The 24,266-nt window shown below is 46.5% G+C and overlaps 1 protein-coding gene across 3 annotated transcripts in view; it reads right to left on the minus strand.

The window, feature by feature from the left end:
• Window positions 1-24,266, minus strand: part of PDE4D (phosphodiesterase 4D) — a 1,324,573-nt gene that overhangs the window by 160,389 nt on the left and 1,139,918 nt on the right. For all 3 annotated transcript variants that reach the window (XM_086960668.1, XM_086960666.1, XM_086960670.1), the window contains exon 6: window positions 9,594-9,706. In XM_086960668.1, coding sequence (XP_086816794.1) covers window positions 9,594-9,706 — 113 coding nt within the window. The remainder of the gene's footprint in view (window positions 1-9,593; window positions 9,707-24,266) is intronic.

Consider the following 24,266-nt stretch of genomic DNA (forward strand, 5'->3'; position numbering starts at 1 on the left):
ATGCACCAATAAGGACTGAGTACGTGTTGTGATTGCATGCTGACTTGAGGAGGAAACACCAGAAGCCAAAAATACACAAAGGGCGACAACAGATTAGACACTGGCCAAATGTGAACTTCATCCGTCTACCCAGCAATTTCACTTGATTCCTTCTTCTTGGCTAGATAGTGTTAGTCGTTACTTTTAAAGGGCGCTATTATCCTAAAAGGGCGAAGAGTAGAAGAGCCTAGGACTCTGGCCACCAGGGTCTAGAAACAAATAATCAGAAGCCAGGTTTTTAACTCCCTTCAGAATTCAAGTTCGGGGTCTTCCATTTCAAAATGGAGGGTGATGAAGCTGCAAAAGAGGCCCCCTTCACACCGACTGAGTGAAAACTAATTATGATGTATCAAAAAAAGCATTTACTGGCAAAAACATTGAAAACGTTTTGGGAGGTGTTTCACAGTTTTTCCCAGAAAAAGGATGGACCACAGACATAAAAGACTTAAATGAACAATACATCAGCTTTTCAACTGAACACACAACAACTGGGAGTCATATGACGAAATGTATACCAACCAGTAAATGCCCCCCTAACACCTGGTGTAGAAAACTGGCGCACTATAGAAGTCCCACACACAAAAACAGAGTGAAGAAGTGCTCTGGCAGCCACATTCTGCACGTGCTGCACAGCTGAGGCTCCACGTGCTACTGCATCAGTCTAAGATCTGTGAAGCACAACACCGAGGAGGTGCAATTTGAAAAGAATGTATCTAACTGTTCGAATACACAATCAGAGTAATTAGTTCTGGCAATACCTTAATTATCATTTTTGACTCATTATGCATAGGTCTTCCCAAATTTCACCCAGCACCTCTGAAAGGGGCCCTTTAAGCGAAAGTAAGGCTGGTCAAAGGAGTAAGACTGATTGATCCCATCTTCCCAGCAGTGAGTACACTGAAATGGCTCCACATCAAGTCATAGAGAATATTTTTGCCTTTAATGCCCACAAATCGCTTCAGTCTCAACACCAAAATATCTGGCACAAAAACTGATCATCTCTCTGGGCAAGCGGCAACTCCGTGGTGCTGACATCCTTCAATACTACAATGCAAGACAACTTCAGCACTAAGGCTGCATTAGGAGTGGGCCAATAACTTTTGATATGCACAGTAAATTCTGGCAACGCACCTACTGGAATTATGTGTTTTGTGATAAATATCGCCATGTCACACCTGCACATATTTAGAGGGGGCGATGATGCCCAGAGTTTACAGGAACATGTGGAATTTGGTGCAGGAAGCACCAAAATCCAGGCTATTCCTGCAAAACATGTGAAAAGGGATTAATACAGAAGACCTTGGTGGTGGTTTTAACTAGATGCAATAATTATCACATCAAAAATGGCCTACGCGTAATTGGGCCCAAGCACTCATTCCTGGGGAGCTCCCAAATTGTGGCGCTCTCTTCCTCCAAAACCAGGACAAACATGTGCTACTTTTACTTCCAAAGAGAGCTGAAACAGTGACTGCTCCCGCTACACCCTGCTCCCTCAAGGTTCCAGACCTAGGCAGGTCTTGTACTCAGCCGAGAACTTAGCTCAACTACTGTCATTCTATGTATATAACTGGTATTACACTTACAATTGCTCTTTCCCCCTTCCCTTCTTAGTATGTGTATCTACAAGCATTCACTTTTTTTAAACAATTTTTTTTATAACAAGTGGTTTTGAGTTTCTCTTCCAACATTGAATCCTGATAGTATGTAATGTGTAAAGCTTTGTCACCCCCTGGGTCTGGTCTGTGCTACACTAAAGGAATCAATAAATACATTTGCGACATTTTATTCCATTTCTTCTGGTTTTTGGCTTTTCTAAACTTCTCTTATGAATTACAAAAGAGAAGATTGAAAATGAACTCTGCACGGTGCAATTAAACAATCAATCATTCAAGGTTGCTTTAGAAAGCGCTTTAGTCTCAATGAAAATCTAGCACTCGAGACTTGGGATACCTAATGACCTCCTACTCAGAGGAGCAGAAGATTTTTTAAAGGCTCATGAAAGGAAATTAACTGGTCATCTACCCTGACGTGGTCTAGAAAATGGGGCAGGAAACTCCCATTTTTTTCCCTTCAAGAGCACCGAGGCTTCATCAGAGGTAGCTTTTACAAAGCGTTAGATATGTCGATTTCATATTGTTAAAAATGATTGTCCATACATAGAACAGACACTGGTGAAGTCGCACCCTGCTGGTGAAAGTACCTGGGGTTGAAAACAACACATTTAAGGCAGGTGATTTTGAACAGTAGAACGTATGGAAAGATCACATGATGGGCTGGGCACGTTTTAAGGTGAATCTGGCAAGTAGGGTCCCGCTCATAGTAGAGTATAGAGCCCAGCACGCCGCTTACAGCAGGTAGGGTATACTTTCCTTCCTTATTGAAGACATTGGTGAAAACTTGTCTTATATGATGAGCCTGCCACTGGCGCCATCGCTGCCGAATTCTTAAGCGGTATACTCTTGATGCCGCCTCGTGGCTCTTTTCTCCGCCAATTGCACTGCTGGTCTCTTCGTCCTATTCTTGTGTGTCATTTTCATTCCTGCTTTCTACATTTTTCACTATGGGTCATATTACCAAGCGCGATAATTATCGCTATTGCTTGGTTAGAGACAAAAATTTATCGCTGACCTGCGGCGATTTTTAGCGCAGATAACTTGGTATTACCAAGGTTTATCGCAAATGCGATAAAAAAACGGCCGCAAGGCATGAATATCGCTGAAAAGTCAGCGATATTCATACATTACCGAGCTAATGCTCTTAGCCAGGTTATCCACCTCCCATTAGATAACATGGCGTAGAACTGTTCAGGGCAGGTGTTAGCTTTTGGAGATATTCGCGCGTAGCGCGGATATCTCCAAAAGTTGGTAATAGGAGATAGCGATGTTAGCGACTGTTTCCAGTCGCTAACATCTTGGCACGCCCACTTTGCATGTCATTAGTGATAAATATCACTGACATGCAAAGCGGGGCCCAAGATGGTCGCTATCTCCTACTAGCTGTCGCTAACTGGTGTTAGCGACAGCTAGGTAATAGGGAGATAATTTTATCTCCGCTTTCTTGGCTTTTAAAGCCAAAAAAGCGGAGATAAACCCCCTTGATAATATGCCCCTTTGTTCCTATCTTTTCCTTTCACTCGTTTCTGCCTTTCTTTTGCTGCGGGTCGAAGTTCTAGGAAGACAGGTAACTCCCTGTTTTCAAAAATGAGTATCAGTGTCCAACCCTGACTGACACCGGCACAGGTTAAGCACAATCATTTTCTTTCTTCTTTGCCCTCTCTTCTTTCACTTCCCCAATTCGAATTCAATCCTTTTTTTTTTGTTTAAAAAGCTTTATTGAATGAAAATAAACAACGCAAGTCATCATTACAACTGCGAATAATATCAAAGAAATAGAAGGCATCCAATAATAAGAAAGCAAATGTAAAACATACCCCAATAAATGGGAAAACCTTATACCAATGAACATTCCTTTTATGGGTTTTCATAAAGGGGAGAAAGAGAGGAAAGAGGGGGGAAAAGAGGGAAAGGAAAGAAGGGAGAAGGCAATAAATAATACAATGTCACATAGTCAAAAGTAACTAATAATCACTAAAGAAAGGGTAAGGACAACAGAATATTTAGGGAGCATGTCTAGATAGATAATCAGTTAAGGAAGACCATAATAAATCTCTTTTGATTAATAAAGGTACAGAAGTGGCATAAGCACGATCAAGTCTGTGATGATGGCATAACAAATTCCACCAAGCATTATAAGCAATTTTTGTGGTATCCTTCCAATTTGTAGTAATTATTTGAATTTGCTATGAAGAGATCAATAAATTTACGAACATGACATTGAACATTCCAAATGGGAGCCAGCCCACCCAGAAAATTATTAACAATTTCAAATGGAACATCAGTAGATAAAATATTGTTAAGTGTAGACCAAATACGAGACCAAAGTAGTTTAACCCTAGGACAATAAAAAACATATGTAACAAATAACTGATGTCGGATGAACACGAATTCAATCCTCATATGTTCTGAAGAGTGAAATGAACTCAACTCCTCATCATCTACTCCGTCCTCACTTCCTGTTCTTTCAAGTGAAATCTACCCACCACATCACCAACTCTATTGCTTCAAAAAGGTATTTATTCAACGGGGCATCTTATTAATTATTCAACGTCTCCTTCTCCAACTCTGATTTACAAATGACTCCTAAACTCATTTAAGAACAAAATTAACATGCATTGTTCGTCAATATAAAGTTTGTGGTCTTATAAGGCACCTTATTATGCAACTGGTCTAACACAGATTGTGCGAGGTCACTTAATAATCCAAAAATACATCGTAGGAATTACACACTTAAATAGAACAGTGTGTTTTAAAGCAGTTTGTAAATACTGGCTTTTCAAGGTACGAAGTGAGACCACCAATAGATGCAACAGTAATTCCAGGATGCTGTGTGCAAGTACCACGGTTAAGTAGAAATGGACCAGCGGTTGGCACATCTTGTTCGTGCAAACAGCACTGTCATATTGTTTTTTGTTAGAATTGACTGTCCCCCATCTCTGTTTCAAATTATGGTCTTGTTGTCTGTGGCAACTGGCGTGAGAGGATTCGGCCACTACCGTATTATAAGAGAGCAAGTCCTTGAAACGAGCGACTGAAAAACAGTATTTTCCAAGCTGCAAAGCCTTTTAAACGAATGAATAAATCTTTGAATTTCATTAAATGGATTTAAAACAGAAATAATGTTCTGCTGTACAGCAAGTAGGTTAGCTACATACTGTACCACAGAACATTACCAGTCAGAAGCATACACATAGCTTGCATGTGTGTTCACTGCGTGACTAATACATAAACGTTAATGTAAGTATGAAGCAGAAATTGAACTGGTTTGCTTGATATCACAGTTTGATGTTATGTATCACCATTTCCACTACTATCTGATCTAATGGTATTCTATGTACTGACATCAGAAGGATGAACTGTAAAATGGGCCCTTTCGGGGTTCAGACAAAGATGCCAAAGCTTAATTCACTAAACGTCCGTGCGGGTCTGCCTTACTACATCTTCCACTCTCTTTCTCTTACTCTTTCAGATAGTTTTTGATTTACTTCATGCATGGAATCCTTTCCTCACTTTTGAACACTGAGCACTGCACACAGGTGTGATTTTATGTACACACTGCTGTACTCAGCAGGTGATCTCAGGCATTAGCACACAAAATGTTTAATGCCACAGATTCCATGCATATATTGGTCAGCCCCACAGACTGGAGGCATTTTTACAACATTCCATTCAATAAAATATTTATTCTACACCTTCACATCACATGAAAACTAAATCTGAGGTCTAAGATAAAGTGAGGCATCATGGTTTCCGGACCCCCCATGAATGCCTTTTTACGCAACGCTTTGGAACAGGGAGACCTCTCACCTCTATGTCTTTGAAATGACTGTCCGTGTAGCCGGGTCCTATGCTTGGTGTGGTAAGGTGATACTTTGCGACATGTTGACCTGTCACCGCTATGCCTTTGACATGACTGTCCGTGTAGCCGACCTGTCACCTCTATGCCTTTGACATGACTGTCTGTGTAGCCGGGCCCTATGCTTGGTGTGGTAGGGTGATGCTTTGGGACACAGAGACCTGTCACCTCAATGCCTTAAACATGACTGTCCATGTAGCTAACCTGTCACCTCTATGCCTTTGACATGACTGTCCGTGTAGCCGACCAACCTCTATGCCTTTGACATGATTGTCCGTGTAGTGGGGTCCTATGCTGGGTGTACCATGGTGGTGCTTTGGGACATGAGACCAGTCACATCTATGCCTTTGACATGACTGTCCGTGTAGCCGACATGTCACCTCTATGCCTTTGACATGATTGTCCGTGTAGTGAGGTCCTATGCTGGGTGTGACAGGGCGATGCTTTGGGACACGGAGACCTGTCACCTCTATGTCTTTGACATGACTGTCCGTGTAGCCGACCTGTCACCTCTATGCCTTTGACATGATTGTCCGTGTAGTGGGGTCCTATGCTGGGTGTGACAGGGTGTTGCTCTGGGACACGGAGACCTGTCACCTCTATGTCTTTGACATGACTGTCCGTGTAGCCGACCTGTCACCTCTATGTCTTTGACATGACTGTCCATGTAGCTGGGTCCTATGCTTGGTGTGGTAAGGTGACACTTTGCGACATGTAGACCTGTCACTGCTATGCCTTTAACATGACTGTCCATGTAGCCGGGTTCTTTGCTGGGTGTGGCATGGTGATGCTTTCGGACACGGAGACCTGTCACCTCTATGCCTTTGACATGACTGTCTGTGTAGCTTGGTCCTATGCTTAGTGTGACAGGGACACCTCAAAGCGGTACAGACGTACAGAATGAGACCGACATACAGTAAAAGGCACTGAAATCCACGCAGAGGCGATGATCACGCTCTAATGACATGATTCAGCAACAAAGTGAAATGAATCAATACCCAAAGGACATACGGTGTCAATGAGGTTACATTTCTAAAGAGCTACTCCTCCGCTTGAGTTATACATCATTTTACTCCTACCGACAGGGACCATAACAGATTCTGAGCTCTGAATGTAGACCTTACTACTGTCATTCTTATGAGAAAATCATAGCGAAAACCTACCCAAGGGGCCCACCGACCTTTTGGTCAACATTTGAGATCAATGTGCGCTGCTCTCAGCCTCAGAATGGATGGTGCTTGTAAACAAGGCCCGTGCGCCACCCCCGGTGCGGGGCTCAAAGACCCATAAAAGCATGCCTTGCCAACCATAGGCTTCATGCTCCATGTCGCAGAGGCCTGGCCCGCGCGCCTGTGCTTCGGCAAGGGCCCCCACGTCACTGAGCCCTCCAGTCCTACGTCACACCCGGCCTGGTGCCCGGCTCTCCTCACAACAAGCTGCAAGAGAGAGGCAGCCATTGCCTCGCGCTCGGAAGAGGGGCTCGTGGCGTCAGAGCGTCATTCATCGTGACCAGACTACCAATCACATCCCAGCCTAGTCAGCGGCCCAAACACCGCAAAATCAACTACCAGCGTACGACGCAGCAGCTGGTTCCTTCGACATTGGCAACACAAACACTGGGCTCCACATGGTAAGGGCAAGTGGACGTCATGGTTCGAGCATTTCCATCTATTTCCGCATGGGCTGGACGGTGGCAGCAGGATACCAAAATCTATAGGTAGACATTGAGAAACATGTGCCCTTCATCTACAATCCTTCAAAGACAGCATGTGGCGTTCTCCTGCCTCACAAGGCACGCAGAGGAATCACAACTACACACACCAACACAGCTGATGACCAGGAATGGACCATTCCAAAAGGATGCAAACTTTGTAAAACATAATGCCAGAGGTAACACATGATTACGTTTGGGAAGGATGGTGTCGAAAGTGCTGTGTAGTGATACGCAAGAGAATTGTGACCGAAGCATCTATAGTGATAATCCCACTCCACATGCTATTCACATGAGCACATAATGCAAGCACGGCATGGACTGCGCCACAGATCATGTATTCGAAGGACCTGTTGCATGGCCGAGCCCACAGTGTGAGACTGGAGCATTAACTGTGTGACAAAGCATGGAGTGGGCGCCAGCAGCTTATACCATGTGATCAAACATGGAATGTGTGTCCCCTGTGCCATATGCGTCCGCATCAAAGTGTACACAGTGTTAGCTGAGCATGCACTACAGTTATAACGCTATAATATAAAGATTGGCATGACCTATTAGGTAGACACATGTATAATGTGGGTAGATCCTAAACTCTTTATTTAGCATGCCCATTGTGATTAGCATGTTTTGTCATTAACATTTAGTAGGCAGTATGTGATCTTCGCAGGGCTTCTCTGATGAGCACTGCAGTGGATGCATCCATGTGTCTAGCATGCCCTGTGATATCTGAGAAGCAAATGATTTGCACATACATATGATGAGCCATGCATGCATTTTGTAAACAGCACATAACGTACAGTCAGCATCAAGTATGTGTGATCAGTGCATGTACAATGGGATTATAGCCATCTGCGAGTAGCAGGTTCTCAGCCAAACGGAGGAAGCATAGGGTCAAGTCCAATGTTTTCTAAGCATGTAATGTCATGTCATGATTAGGGTATTTTTTCTATTGGGATGAAGCTTATCACTGCATCCCAATAGTGCATTACTTTGTGTGCTTCGGATGTTTAATAAAGAGAATGTTCTGTGTGGTTAGTGCGAATTGTGTGATGAGTACACGGTAAGTCGTCAAAGCATGCTGTATGATCAAATGACGCAGGTAGTCTGTACATGTATGGCATGCATCTGCATTATAATATCGAACATGAGTAGCAATAAATTCCTCACTCCGGAGACTGCCATGTTCTCTGTGATTAGCAAGTAAAGCATGATCAATATATGTATGTCACAACCATATGAAGTACCTTAATTACTGTAGTATGTTCAATCTGGCATGCTCGGTGTGACTAGTGCATGCACTCTCAGTGGTATGTCCTGTGTGATTAGCAAATGCTGATTATCATTTTCTGTGTGAAGAGCATGACATGCCCTGTGTAACCACAACACATACTGTGAATAAAACATCTTTCGTGCGAAGCATGAAGTGTGTGAGGGGCATGTGTGGCGTGATAAGTGCATGTTTTGTGGATGACTTGGCTCTTGTGATTTGTAGGCCTTTCTGATGACCATGTCCTGTGTTGTTAGTATCTCCTCTGTAATTAGCCTGACGTGTGTAATCAAGATGTGTGCAATTAGTAATATGAGCCACGTTACTGGCATTTTCATGTGATTTGCATGTAATGCTTCAGAAAAGGGGGTGGTGATGAACAGAGTGACCAGACTACAAAAGCCAATTCTTACACTGGGAAGGAAACAAGCTACCGTAATGCGTCACCATAATATATTATGTGATCGACAGGAAACTTATAATCAGTACATATATAGTATGACAACACAATAAATGTGATTGTCATGTTTATGCCTAACTCGACCTGCCAGTCTTGTATTTACATTGTTATGAAGTGTGAACCGTATGTCTTATGCGATATGTGTGGCCTGTGTGATTATCTTGCCCTGTGTGACTAGCACAAAGTTCATAATCCTGAATGTACAGAGTGATCAGTGCATACATGAGTGGCATGTTCACTAAGATAAGCAGCATGATGCATGAGAGCAGGACATGTATGTATCCAATTGCATGTACTTTGTGCCCATTTACTGTCCAGTGCTACAATGAAATAGGCCGAGTGAATACTGAATGTGCTTTCCTGTTGCTCAGCTCCAATGTCTATGGCATGGAGTGTGTGTGTGTGTGTGTGTAGCATGTTCTGAGACAGGCATGAAGAGTGTGTTGAGCATGCCCAGTGTGATCAGCTTTAAGCATGTGATCCGTGCATCTACTGAGAACGGTAGTTTCTCTGATTTTGATACTGTGCATGAGAAGGTGTGCAGGGGTCCCCTGTGTGCACCCTCCTGCCCCTGGTTAGCGTGCTTGTGTGCACCAGCCTGCAGTGCCCGCAGGAAGGGGTAACAGATAGAGTCCGGGTCCTACCTTGTTGGAGGCCATCTCGCTGACGGAGTGCCTGGTCTGCAGGGTCTCCAGCTGGTCCAGGCACCAGTCCAGCTCCTCCAGCGTCTCGTTGGCCAGCTTCTGGTAGGCCTCCTCTGCGAAGAGAGAGGGGAAAGGGTACTCAGTCCTCAGGCGTTTGACGGGGCTAACAGCAAGCTGCAGAGGGTCCATCCTGCCGTACCCAGCCATCCTCGGAGGAGCAGTGCACACACATGAGGGATCCCTCATGCTGTTTACACGAGACACAGTGTGAGGAAAGCGCTGCCTCAGCGGCCCGGCTGCATGACAGGCACACAAACTTTCACCGGGTCACCGGGGCCCCCGTCCCCCTGAGGGCCGCTACTGTGCTCCCTGCACGCTCCCACTGGCGGTGGGGGGTCTCTAGCAGGCAGCAGTCACTGGGAGCAGGCAGCAGTCACTGGGAGCAGGCGTGCGCCCGCTGGGCCGGCGATGAGCACGCCTCCTGCCTGCCGCTGCACCGCTGCTGCTCTCCGGCTCTGACCCCAGCCCGGCTGCCGGAGCTCCCCCGCTGGAACTTGGGATGTTTCATCCTCCTCCGCTGCCCTCACTCCCTTCCTTCAGTCCCAGCGCAGGCTCCACTGCGGCTGCATCATCCTACAACTGAGAGAGCCCGTCGCTTCCTCCCCACCACAAACCCCGAGCTCCAGCCTGTGCGCGAGGGAGCGCAGCAAAACCCGGCGCGGAGCCCGGGCAGCCGGAGCCTGGCCCTCCCTCCTCCGCCAGACGTGCAGCTGGAGGATGCACACACAGCCAGCCTGGCCTCACGCGGCGCGCGCTGCAGAACTCTATCCTAGCGTGCCCCGGCTCGGGCACGCGCTGTCACATCTAAAACGCGCTCAAATTATTTCACTCTTCTTTTGCAAATCATGAGACCACCCCACCCCCCCTTTCACAAACCCGATACAGCGTCAGTGCAGATTAAATGCAGTCTACATCCCTGCATAATGCACAACTGTTAAAACTGCAAACTTTTCCTACTTTAGTACAATGCAGCAAGCAGAATAGGGGGTGAAGCGCGGTCAATTAAAAGTGCATACAACAGCGCGAATTGTAACTCTCAAGATTGAGAATGTACCTCAAAGGAATGAACTGCATAGATGGATGTCGCAGACTGCAACTCATAATTACTGTCAAACATGTAAATGAAAGAAATAGCCCTTCCCTGAAACATCACATGTGAACCCACAAGCAAAATTGTTTTCTGCACAAAAAAGACACGTTAACAGGCAGACAGCAGGTAGTTCTAAATTTGCAAAGAAAGAGGTAATGCACGTCTCAAAGCAAATGTTCCAATAGTAGCAGAAATGACAGTCGACCAGTTACAAGTGGTTCTACTGGAGCCATGGATGGGATATGAGGTTTTCGCACTTAAGAAACTGCTAATGAGCAAAGCCCAGTCGATGGCAGCTTGGAATTGTTTGTTGTTGTCTAGTAGCTCCAGTTAGCATTTTAATTTAAACAGTAATATTTATCCAATTTTTGGCCCAGGGCATAAAATGCCTGATTCTCAACATATTTTGCCTAGGTACACAAAAGAAGCGTCTAAATACACACTCCTAATCCTGATTCACAGAAAGAGGACAGGTGTCTTGTTATGTTTCAGAGCCATTTGAACAAAAACAGTATTTCTGGAGAATACTTGCTATTTGAAGAAGTTTAGGGATGGTTTTGTGGGGGTTCTTCTGTGGACCACCCTGCAATTGTAAGTGAACATCAGGAAACTCTAATGTTTCTGACTAAACGCGGAACTGATGCAGCAGAAAAATAATTTCCCATGAAGAAAATGTTTAAGAAATGTCATGCAGATTTTAGTCACATTTATCAACTCCTTGGAGAAAAGTAGGACATGTTTGAGTGTCGAAGACTTCTTGGACTGCTGTTAGGATTGAGAAGTAAAAAATCTCATCCAAATGTAGGCGCAATCTTACGGGACCAAGGGCCAAATGTATCATGCCAATTCGCAATTGCAAAGGCCGAAATTCGCAGAATTTCGGCCTTTGGGAATGCGAATTTGCTAAAAGGAATGTATGATGCAAAACTGGTGCAAAATAAGGAATCGCAAAATTTGCGGTTCCCTATTTTGCAATTGCATTTAAGGAATCGCAAATTTTGCAATTCCTTAAATGCAATGTATGTAGCTAAAAATTTTTGCAAAATGCCCTTAAGGAATCGCAAATTACCACCAACTTCTAGTTGGTGGTAAGTTGCGAATTCCTTGAAAATGCAAATTTTTGCATTTTTCAAAGTGCCATGTGACGCACATACATGCCCTTGGGGCATGTATGTGCGCCACATGTGCACCCATGCATATTTCAGGGGTGCAACAGGGTGTCCTTTGGACACCCCTGCACCCTTGAAATTATTCTTAATTTGCGATTAGCAAATTGCGAATCGCAAATTGAGAATTACTTCCCATTCATTCCTATGGGCCTCCTGGCCCATAGAAATTAATGGGAAAGTATTCCTTAATTGAGATTCGCAATTTGCTAATCGCAATTAGGGAATTCTAAGGAATCGCAAAAAAAATTCGATTTTGTACATACAAACTCATTTGTGATTCTCAAATAGCGATTTCTTAAAAATCGCTATTTGAGAATCGCAAATGGGTATCTTGATGGATATGGCCCCACATGTCAGACTTCTGGAGAGTATGCCTTGTGCATTGGATCCTAAAGTACAATGTCACATACCGTGTCCTACTGCTGAATCCATTTATAAGTGGTTTGATGGAAATTCCACCAGGGCTGATCCAAAACAAATCATACCCCACTTTTTAGGTCAACAATAAATGGCTTCTTGGAGAATGATTTCACAAGGTCTTTGAACAGTGTTCCTGCTCATCAGCCTGCCGTCAGTGGCATTGTTAAAAGGAAGACAGTGAAATCAATTGTTTTCTTTGTTTTTAACCAATTAATTAGAATGAAGCGAAGAACAGCAGTTTCATAGCCACATGACAAGGCTTGTAAAATGAGCCAATTGTCATTTTTCTATATTATAAGAATCTATAGAGTGCATATGTGGACCCGATATTTCTGAAGATGGGTCCTAATACACTGTCAATGGAGGAACAGAGGTAGAAAGCAACTAACATTAGAAATTGGTTTTTATTAGAGTCCCAAAGGGGCGATGGTGTCAGCAGTGGGTCATCTCCCTCTCTAGCAATTCTAGGTTTCGTGCTGATCAGTAAATGCCCAGGAATAACTTTGCTTCTGGTCCTTACCCCCCCTGCTTAGTCAGGAAACAAGCATTGGAAATGCAATAGGTCTCGCATTAGAAGAGTTGGAGTTATTGGTCTTGTAAATGACATATTTTATTTATTTGTTGGTTTTTAAAATTGCTAAATTGATGGCTTTGTCATTTACAATGCCAATAGTTATAACTTTCGCGAATGTGACACCTATAGCATTTGGAATGCAACATGTTTTGTATTTACGTGACTTAGATGGCAGCTCTGGTCGTTAGGCCACATCTCTAGAGAGCAGGAGAGTGCAGCAGGGGAGAGAAGCACAGCAATGCAATAGGTCTCGCTTTAGGAAAGTTTGAGCTATTGGTATTGTAAAGGAGACATTTGTTATTTATGTGCTTGTTTTGAAAATAGCGAATTAATAGCTTTGTTATTTACAATGCCAATATTTTTATCTTTCGCAAATGTGACACCTATTGTAACACAATATGTGTTGTGAGGGTGAGGGGTTGAGGGTGAGGGGTTGAGGGTGAGTGAGGGTGAGTGAGGGTGAGGGGTTGAGGGTGAGTGAGGGTGAGTGAGGGTGGGTGAGGGGTTGAGGGGGAGGGGTCGAGGGTGAGGGGTTGAGGGTGAGGGGTTGAGGGTGAGTGAGGGTGAGGGGTTGAGGGTGAGTGAGGGTGAGTGAGGGGTTGAGGGTGAGTGAGGGTGAGGGTTGAGGGTGAGTGAGGGTGAGGGTGGGTGAGGGTGAGTGAGGGTGAGGCTGAGGGGTTGAGGGTGAGTGAGAGTGAGGGTGAGGCTGAGGGGTTGAGGGTGAGTGAGGGTGAGTGAGGGTGAGTGAGGGGTTGAGGCTGAGGGGTTGAGGGTGAGTGAGGGTGAGGGGTTGAGGGTGAGTGAGGGTGAGGGGTTGAGGGTGAGGGGTTGAGGGTGAGGGGTTGAGGGTGAGTGAGGGTGAGGGTGAGTGAGGGTGAGGGTGAGTGAGGGTGAGGGTGAGGGTGAGTGAGGGTGAGTGAGGGTGAGTGAGGGTGAGGGTGAGTGAGGGTGAGTGAGGGTGAGGGGGTGAGGGTGAGGGGGTGAGGGATTGAGGGTGAGGGGTTGAGGGTGAGTGAGGGTGAGGGTGAGTGAGGGTGAGGGGTTGAGGGTGAGTGAGGGTGAGGGGTTGAGGGTGAGTGAGGGTGAGGGGTTGAGGGTGAGTGAGGGTGTTGGCTATTGTGCGCCGGGGTTTACACTACTTCAGTTAGGGCCGCACACTGCATGTCAGAGAAGAGAGAGAAGGGGAGGGGGGAGGAGAAATGCGACACGGCGGGCAGGGGAGGGGGCTGTGTTATCTCAGCAGAGTCGAATCAACAAACGGAACAGTGCACCGCCGTTAACATTCTAGAAGTGGACATCCAGAAAAAATACAAGGATGGTTGGAAAAGGTTAATTAGCTCGTAGCCCACCCGCTGGAGTCAGAGCAGAGTCTTCAATGTTTATCCAGGCGTACTTGACATTAACATACCGTATGATGTTTAATATCCGCTCCCCTTTTTAAAAAAAAATTCAGCCACAAAACAGCACATGGCGCTTATGATATATCAGTGGGTTGGAAACATTACCGGCGCGCTGGAGCGCCGCTGCGGCGCGCAGCGAAGCACTTGCCCCACTAGGTTTGGGGGAGAGATTGAAGCATTGGACAAGCTGTCAAAGATGCATTTTGGGAATGCTACAAAACGCGCAATTACCCAGCAGCTCACGGCTGCCAAGAGGCACTTCCGGAACTGAGCTCTGAAATGGGTTGGGGAATGAGAGGGGTTGAGGGGAGGGAGAGAGAGGGGGGAGGAGAAATGCGACACGGCGGGCAGGGGAGGGGGCTGTGTTATCTCAGCAGAGTCCAATCAACAAACGTAACAGTGCACCGCCGTTAACATTCTAGAAGTGGACATCCAGAAAAAATACAGGGATGGTTGGAAAAGGTTAATTAGCTCGTAGCCCACACCCTGGAGTCAGAGCAAAGTCTTCAATGTTTATCCAGGCGTACTTGACATTAACATACCGTATGATGTTTAATATCCGCCCGCCTTTTTAAAAAAAAATTCAGCCACAAAACAGCACATGGCGTTTATGATATATCAGTGGGTTGGAAACATTACCAGCGCGCTGGAGCGCCGCTGCGGCGCGCAGCGAAGCACTTGCCCCACTAGGTTTGGGGGAGAGATTGAAGCATTGGACAAGCTGTCAAAGATGCATTTTGGGAATGCTACAAAACACGCAATTACCCAGCAGCTCACGGCTGCCAAGAGGCACTTCCGGAACTGAGCTCTGAAATGGGTTGGGGAATGAGAGGGGGTGAGGGGAGGGAGAGAGAGGGGGGAGGAGAAATGCGACACGGCGGGCAGGGGAGGGGGCTGTGTTATCTCAGCAGAGTCCAATCAACAAACGGAACAGTGCACCGCCGTTAACATTCTAGAAGTGGACATCCAGAAAAAATACAGGGATGGTTGGAAAAGGTTAATTAGCTCGTAGCCCACACGCTGGAGTCAGAGCAAAGTCTTCAATGTGTATCCAGGCGTACTTGACATTAACATACCGTATGATGTTTAATATCAGCTCCCCTTTTTAAAAAAAAATTCAGCCACAAAACAGCACATGGCGCTTATGATATATCAGTGGGTTGGAAACATTACCGGCGCGCTGGAGCGCCGCTGCGGCGCGCATCGAAGCACTTGCCCCACTAGGTTTGGGGGAGAGATTGAAGCATTGGACAAGCTGTCAAAGATGCATTTTGGGAATGCTACAAAACGCGTAATTACCCAGCAGCTCACGGCTGCCAAGAGGCACTTCCGGAACTGAGCTCTGAAATGGGTTGGGGAATGAGAGGGGGTGAGGGGAGGGAGAGAGAGTGGGATTCGAAAGACAAAAGGGGGAGAAAAGACAGGGTAAGGGAAAAGAATAGGAGGAGAGGAGGGGAGAAAGAGACGAAAAGCGAGTGAATAAAAGGGTTTTTTTGTGACAAAGAGGGAAAGTGGTAGTAAAAGGAAGGAGGGGGGAATTTAAAGGGAGCGACAGGAGAGAGAATGGAGGGGTGAAAGGCAAATGGTGTACACGGTTTAAGGAGGATGGATTTGTTGCAAACTACAGTGGGAAGGAGGGGAGCCCGCAGAAGAGTTGGATGAGAGAAGAAATATGTCAAACAGCACAAAATGAAGGAGTCCAGAGTGGAGTGGTAAAGGAGAATAGAAAGGGAGAGTGGGCAGGGGAGGGGGCGGAGCGGGGAGAGGGAACAGACGGAGCGAAGGTAGATAAGGGGAGGGGGGAGGAGAAATGAGACACGGCGGGCAGGGGAGGGGGTGGAGCGGGGAGAGGGAACAGACGGAGGGAAGGCAGATAAGGGGAGGGGGAGGAGAAATGCGACACGGCGGGCAGGGGAGGGGGCGGAGCGGGGGCCTGGAGTGCGGCTGAGGGAACTGATGTGCACGCGCTTTTAAGCTCAATGCGCATGCGCATTGAGCTTAAAAGTCACGGGCACTGCAAGGAATCGCCACGATTCCTTGCAAGTTGGTTAAAGAGTGGATAAGCCCCCATAGTCTCTCTTGCTCGATGCGCATGCGCATCGACAGGCGAGACCTAAAAAGGAACTATGCACCAGAACTCAAGGGCTGACGGTTCACACACACAGTAGTTTAAGGTCAGAAGAACAATTGTTACTTACCTGTAAACAGGTGGTTCTCCAGTATTGGTGTCTTTCATAGATTCACATGCTTGAATATTCCCCGTCGTCGAAGTGGGAGTCCCACGGTAAATAAAATAGCAATAATGCTAATAAATATATATATATATAAATATATAAAGTATCATATAAATAGTAAAACTGATAAAATATGTACTGAAAAACCTTTACAAAGGTTACTACATAGGAATGCATTAGAGAGAAAAAACTCATTTGCAACACATCAGTGTCATTATGTTAGTCCAAACTGCAGCCAATCAGGCCCAAGCACCCTCTAGAACCTTCTCCTCAGAAGCTCAAGCCCTCAGATTTTTGTAGCACTAGTAATAATAGCGCATGAGGAGAAAAGAGCTTCTGAGGGGAGGATGGGTGGGTCGCATGTGAATCTATGAAAGACACCAATACTGGAGAACCACCTGTTTACAGGTAAGTAACAATTGTTCTTCTCCAGTATTAGGGGTGTCTTTCATAGATTCACATGCTTGAATAGAATAGATAGCAGTAACCTCCTAGAGCTGAGATTGCAATATTTCCAAACAATAGAAGAACAAAATATAGCATAAAAGCAAGGCAATCTCAAGAATGGAGGAGGGAAAGAGGCTCACCTTATTTGAAAAGATGACGAAGCACTGCTTGCCCCACTGCGGTATCCGCCTCGTTGACAGCATCCAAACAATAATGTCTGGTAAAGGTGTGCCTGCTGGACCATGTCGCTGCACGACAAATCTGGTGTAGAGGCACTCCGGCAAACAATGCGATGGACGACGCCATCGCTCTCGTAGAATGTGCTCTCACTGGAGTAGGTAAAGGCCTGCCAGCCTGCTGATGGCAAAACGATATGGCTGAAGAAAGCCATCGTGTTATTGTCTGTTTAGTCACTGAGTGTCCTTTGCGCAGTAGTCCATATGCTATAAATAGCTGATTGGATTTACGAAAAGGGGCTGTCCTAGAAATGTAGAATTTCAGACACCGTTTGATGTCTAAAGAATGTAGTCGCTGTTCCGCAGGGGATTTAGGATCCGGGAAAAAAGTCTTTAAGAAAACTGGCTCGTTCAAATGGAAGTCAGTAGGTACTTTTGGGAGAAAAGAAGGATTGGTACGAAGTGACACACCATCAGGTTTGAACTGCAAATATGGAGGTTTGATGGTGAAAGCGTGCAAGTCACTTACATGACGAGACGAAGTCAAAGCCAAAAGCAAAGCCACTTTCCAGGTCAGGAACTTGAGGTTTGAACGATGAATTGGCTCAAATGGAGGTTTCATAAGTTGTGATAACACCACGTTGAGGTGCCAAGCTGGAGGAGGGCGCCTTAACGGAGGGAACTTCCTGAAAAGTCCTTTAAAGAACTGTCTGATGATTCTGGATGAACAGAGTGACGTAGAGCCATCATGACGGTAGCGTGAGATGGCCGCCAAAAAGACTCTCAATGTGGCATGTGAAAGACCAGACTGAGCAAGACTTAAGAAGAACGGTAACAGTTGTTCTGGCGTGGAACTGATAGGGTGTACGTTGGATGCTGCGCACCAATGACAGAAGCGTTTCCACTTTAACCTATATGTTTTGATTGTTGATTGAGCTCTAGCTGACGCAAGAATGTCTCTACAGTCCTGAGGTATACTTAAAGAGGCAAATTCCATGAATTCAGGTTCCATGCCCACAATTGAAGCGTTGGCGGGTCTGGGTGACAAACTTGTCCGCCGTCCATTGTCAGAAGGTCCGGACGTGGATGGAGGCGAATTGGTTTGCATTGGGACATTAGAAGGAGTTCTGAAAACCACGCCTGTCTGGGCCAACGTGGGGCGATTAAAATCAAGCGGCAGGGTTGCCTGCGCATCTTCCACAACGTCCTTGGCACCAGTGGGAGTGGTGGAAACGCATATGCAAATAGGCCGGTCCAATCCATGAGTAGGGCATTGCCGCTGGATTCCGGATGTGGATGCCAACTGGCGAAAGCCTGGCATTTCCGATTCACTGGCGTTGCAAATAGGTCCATCTTTGGATGACCCCATTGGTGGAACACGAGGTCCAGAGTCGGCTGGTGTAACTCTCATTCGTGAGTGGATGACGCAGACCTGCTTAGGGAATCTGCCAGTATGTTTGACGCTCCCGGCAAATGGACTGCCGTCAAAGAAATGTGGTGACGAAGTGCCCATTCCCAAATCCTTTGGGCAAGACAAGACAGGGGCTGAGATTTTGTGCCTCCCTGTTTGTTCATGTAGTGCATGCTGGTGGTGTTGTCTGTTTGAACCAGCACCGATTCTCCGTGCACCACTGGTAAGAAGGCCTTCAGCGCTAGGAAGATCGCCAGCAATTCCAGCCAGTTGATATGCCAGGTTTTCTGAGTCGCCGTCCACTTTCCTTTGATGGAAAGGTCCAGGAGATGGGCTCCCCATCCGTCCATGGACGCATCCGTGGTCAATGTCAGATCTGGAGTCTGGGTAAGGAAAGAGACCCCTTGGTTCAGATTGGTCCGTCGCTCCCACCAGAGTAGACTGGTCTTCATGCCAGCTGTGACTGTCACTTGGTCGTTGAACGACCCCGACACCTGTCGCCATTGTAGGTCCAATTCCTCCTGAATAGGACGGGTACGTAACCTGCAATTCGGGATCAGTGCGATACAAGATGATGCCATCCCCAGAAATGACTTTAACATTCGCACTGAAACTGACTTTCTTGATCTGATGGTGGAGACCAGATGAACTATCTTCTGTCTCCGCTCGATGGAGATGAACGCTTTTGACACGTCCGTGTCTATAACAGCTCCGAGGAATGTCCTGCTTCGTAGAGGTGTGAAATGTGACTTCTTTACATTGATGGTCAACCCTAGAGAATTGAAGAGGGTGAGACACAAGCGTGTGTCGTGATGCAGCTGACTTGCGGATTGGGATTTCAACAGACAATCGTCCAGGTAAGGAAATATCTGGACTCCCTGAAGACGCAGGTAAGCCATGACCGGAGCCAGAACCTTCGTGAACACACGAGGAGCTGATCTGAGGCCAAACGGTAGGACTTTGAACTGATAGTGATTGTGTCCTACTTTGAACCTCAAGTACTTTCGATGTTGAGGAATGATTGGTACATGAAAATAGGCGTCTTGCAGGTCTATTGTAGTCAAAAAATCGCCGCTGCAGAGAAACCGCAAGACTTCTGACAATGTTAACATGCGGAAGGACTGTTGTTTCAGGAAGAGGTTGAGATACCTCAGATCCATAATGGGACGCCACTCCCCCGTCTTCTTTAGAATGAGGAAGAACCTCGAATAGAAGCCTTTCTCCCGCTGTGATACAGGAACCACTTCGACTGCACCCTTTGTTAATAATAGTTGAACTTGATGTTGTAGTTCTTCTAGATGGGGAGGTGGCGGACCCGAAGGCGGAGATGGAGGAGGAAACTCTGTGAATTCCAAGGCGTGACCCTTGCGCACAATGTCCAACACCCATTGGTCCGATGTTATTTGAGACCACTGAGAGTAGAACTGCGAGATTCGACCTCCAACATCCTGTTGAACTGGTAAGTCATTGTCGTTTGTTGGTGTTGTTGGCACCTCTATAATTGGACTTCCCTATATAGGGTCTGGATTGTTGTTGACGAGCAGATTGTGGATTCGAGTACCGTTGGTTTCCTTGATTGTACTGGCGGTACTGTGACTGTCCTCCTCTGGTAAAATTGGACGAGGTGCCCCGCCCCCGTGCTGCACGAAAGGGCTGCTTCTTAAATTGCAAGGACCCAAGCGACTTCGCCGTGTCGGTATCCTTCTTTATGGTTTCCAAAGAAGCATCGATTTGGGAACCGAACAAAGATTCGCCATCATACGGCATGTCAATTATCATTGACTGGACCTCTTGCCTGAAAGAAGTAGATTTTAACCATCCCTGGCGTCGGAGCGCCGCCACACTGGCAAGGATACGGAATGCAGTATTCGCCACATCCACAGCACAGTCTATAATCTCCTCCGAAGCCCTTTGACCATCTTGAAGGACCTGGAGCGCTTCCACTTTGGATGACTCAGGAAGCTGCGCAAGAAAGATGGACATGTCTGACCACATTTGTCGGTCGAAACGACCCAAAATTGCGAGAGCATTCGCAGCACGGGCTGAAGTTGAAGCCATGGACGAAAATTTCTTTCCGATTGCATCCAATCGGCGACCCTCTCTATCGGGAGGGGAAGTGACAGGCGCTGTAGGATTACGTGCACGACGTTGTGCTGCCTGAGTCACCACTGAGTCTGGCTTTGGATGAGAGAGCAGACAAGCAGGCGAGCCAGTTGGAGCCTTGTACTTTTTCTCCAATCTAGGTATCTGGGCCGGCAAGGAGTTAGGAGCCTTCATAATCTTTTGCCCTTCCTTCCAAATAAATTCAATAATTGGTATTGTATGCACCTGCTTATAAGGCTGATTTTTGAAATCATACAGAAAACAGTCTTCATCACGCTGGACCCTTGACAACTTGAAACGGTCCGCCGCCTTGTCCATAAGCTTATGAAAACTAGCGATGTCCACAGGAGGTGAATCACTTGAAGCGCCCTGTTGCGGCGAGGGTGTTTGAACTCGATAATTATCAAATTCCGCCAAATAAGGATCCTGCTCACCATCTGAATCCTGACAAACCTCTCCTTCCTCTCTCTCTGGCTCTGAGTCAGTGTCCGTAAGTGGATTAGTAGACAGAGGAGCACTCAAATGCACTGACGGAGCCGACTGTCTTGGAGGAGTTTGTAGAGGTTGATGCGAAAGTGCTACATCAGCAGATTCATGAACCGGAGTACCCTGGGGGGTAGGTGGAAAACGTCTGTTATAATCGTCCAACATTTGTTGGAGGTTAGAGAAAAGTGTCATTGGAATAGACGTCATTGGGATTTGCACGCATTGGTCTTCGTGCTGATCTACCTGCTCAACCTCTTCTTCTTCTTCTTCTTCAGAAGAAGTGTCCTGGCATTTAATGATTAAATCTGATGGACTCCGGGCATCCCCATAAACAGTGTCATCTGGAACTGACTCAGTCTCATGGTCAGACACGAACAACTGGAGTGGTGGTTGTAGAGCAGGGGATTGAAGGTGGAAAGCGGAATCTTCCTCTTTATTGAATGAGGACTGTACAGCAGAAACTGAAGTGTCCAAGGGCACCAAAGGCATGTTGGCATAGGAAGAAGAACTGGAAGTTGCTGTCAACGCAGAGCCCTGCGTAGATGATGACAATATTGAAGCAGTCGCCGTAGACGGCAAGTCTATAGGCGCCTCCGTGGACGTAGAAGGCTTAGGCCCTACTGTCGCTGGTTTGCTCATCGACGAGCCCGTCGATGATGCTGTCGTCGACGATGTAGTAGACGTCGTCTGGGCCGTCGACGGTGATTGTGTTGCAGGCGGCATCCTAGACATCGACGGTGCCTTCGTCGACGGCACCTTCGTCGACGGAATCTTCGTCGACGGAATCTTCGTCGACGGAATCTTCGTCGACGGGAGCTTCGTCGACGGGAGCTTCGTCGACGGAATCTTCGTCGACGGGAGCTTCGTCGTCGCCGGGAGCCTCGTCGACGAGGCCTTCGTCGACGATGGGATTGACGACGATGGGTTCTTCATCGACGATGGCTTCTTCGTCGACGATATGATAGGGATCGTCGACGAGACTGAAGAAACAGAGGCTCTCGTCGACGTGAGAGCCGTCGTCGAGATTCTCGTCGACGATGATGACGCCGATGTCGTCGTGACTGTAGTTGTAGACGAAGCCACAGCAGCCAATCTCGTCGTCGGAGTGGTCGTCGACGAGCCCGTCGACGACCGCGCTGTGAAAAGTGTAACCACTTTAATAGAAGCTGGAAACGATGCCTGAGAGCCAGATCTCGTGGGCGTAGTTATAACAGGCACAGAAGCAGTAGGTGGCACTGCAGCCACAGTCAAAGCCAGCTTTCTTTTCTTCAGGAAAGGAGAAGGTAACTCCTGAACACTGCCACGCTTAGAAGCCACAGAAGAAGGAGCTGACTGAAGGCTTTCTGCGTCAGAAACAACTGCGTCCTTATCTTGAAGGCGCTTAAGCCATAATAGGAGGCGACCCTCCCTGTCCTTAAGGGTTTTAGGATTGAAAGTTCTACATAACCTACAATCAACCACCTTGTGATCAGGATACAAGCAATAAATGCACTTGTCATGAGGGTCTTTCTCAAATAAACGTAATTTCCCACAGGAGGAACAAGGTCTAAATAAAGACTTCTTACTTGACATCTTTGTGAAAAAACTGAGAAGAGTAGATAAGTTGAAAAGAACTGAGCAGAGCTCAGGGAGACTCCCTTCACACGACGTGCGGTAGAAAATCTGAGGGCTTGAGCTTCTGAGGAGAAGGTTCTAGAGGGTGCTTGGGCCTGATTGGCTGCAGTTTGGACTAACATAATGACACTGATGTGTTGCAAATGAGTTTTTTCTCTCTAATGCATTCCTATTTAGTAACCTTTGTAAAGGTTTTTCAGTACATATTTTATCAGTTTTACTATTTATATGATACTTTATATATTTATATATATATATATTTATTAGCATTATTGCTATTTTATTTACCGTGGGACTCCCACTTCGACGACGGGGAATATTCAAGCATGTGAATCTATGAAAGACACCCCTAATACTGGAGAAAGACATATGCTTCTGGAAAAAACACTGACATCTGGTAGCTTCATAATGACCAAACCACTCACCTCTGGTGGCCTCATAATGACCAAACCACTCTCCTCTGGTGGCCTCATAAAGGACCAACCCACTCACCTCTGGTGGCCTCATAATGACCAAACCACTCACCTCTGGTGGCCTCATAAGGACCAAACCACTCACCTCAGGTGGCCTCATAAAGGACCAAACCACTCACCTCTGGTGGTCTCATAATGACCAAACCACTCACCTCTGGTGGCCTCATAAGGACAAAACTTCTCTCCTCGGGTGACCTCATAAGAACTAAACCACTTACCTCTGATGGCCTCAAAAGGACCACACAACTCACCTCTGGTGGCCTCATAAGGACAAATTACCCACCTCGGGTGGCCTCATAAGGACCATACCCCTCACCGCTAGTGGCCTCATAAGGATCAAACAACTCACCTCTTGAATCCTCATAAGGTCCAGACCACTCACCTCTGGTGGACCCAGAATGCTCAAACCACTCACCCCTGGTAACCTCACAATGATCAAACCACTCACTTCTGGTGTCTTCTTAATGACCAAACCACTCACCTCTGATGACTGCATAAGGACCAAACCACTCACCTCGGGTGGCCTCACAGGGAAAAATTACTCACGACTGGTGGCCTCATAAGGACCAAACCACTCACCTCTGGTGGCCTCTTAAGGCCCACCCACTCACTTCTAGTGGCCTCATAACGACCAAACCACTCACCTCTGGTGGCCTCATACGGGCCAAACCACTAACTTTTGGTGGCCTTATAAGGACCAAACCACTCACCTCTGGTGGCCTCATAAGGTCCAAACCACTCACCTCTGGTGGTCCCACGATGATCAAATCACTCACTTCTGGTGCCCTCTTAATGACCAAACAACTCACCTCTGGTGACCTCCTAAGGACCAAACCACTCACCTCGGGTGGCCTCATAGGGATAAATTACTCAATTCAAATAACAGTGCAAAAGAGTTCCAAAAAAGATTAAGATAAGTGAATTACATCATGATTGAATTTCTAAATCTTAAGACTAGTTTTAAAAATATTAAAATTGATACGGACAACTGCTCTTCTCCTAATGAGTGTAAAAAC

Source organism: Lissotriton vulgaris, chromosome 3_1 (assembly GCF_964263255.1).
Source record: "Lissotriton vulgaris chromosome 3_1, aLisVul1.2, whole genome shotgun sequence".
Classification (NCBI taxonomy): domain Eukaryota; kingdom Metazoa; phylum Chordata; class Amphibia; order Caudata; family Salamandridae; genus Lissotriton; species Lissotriton vulgaris.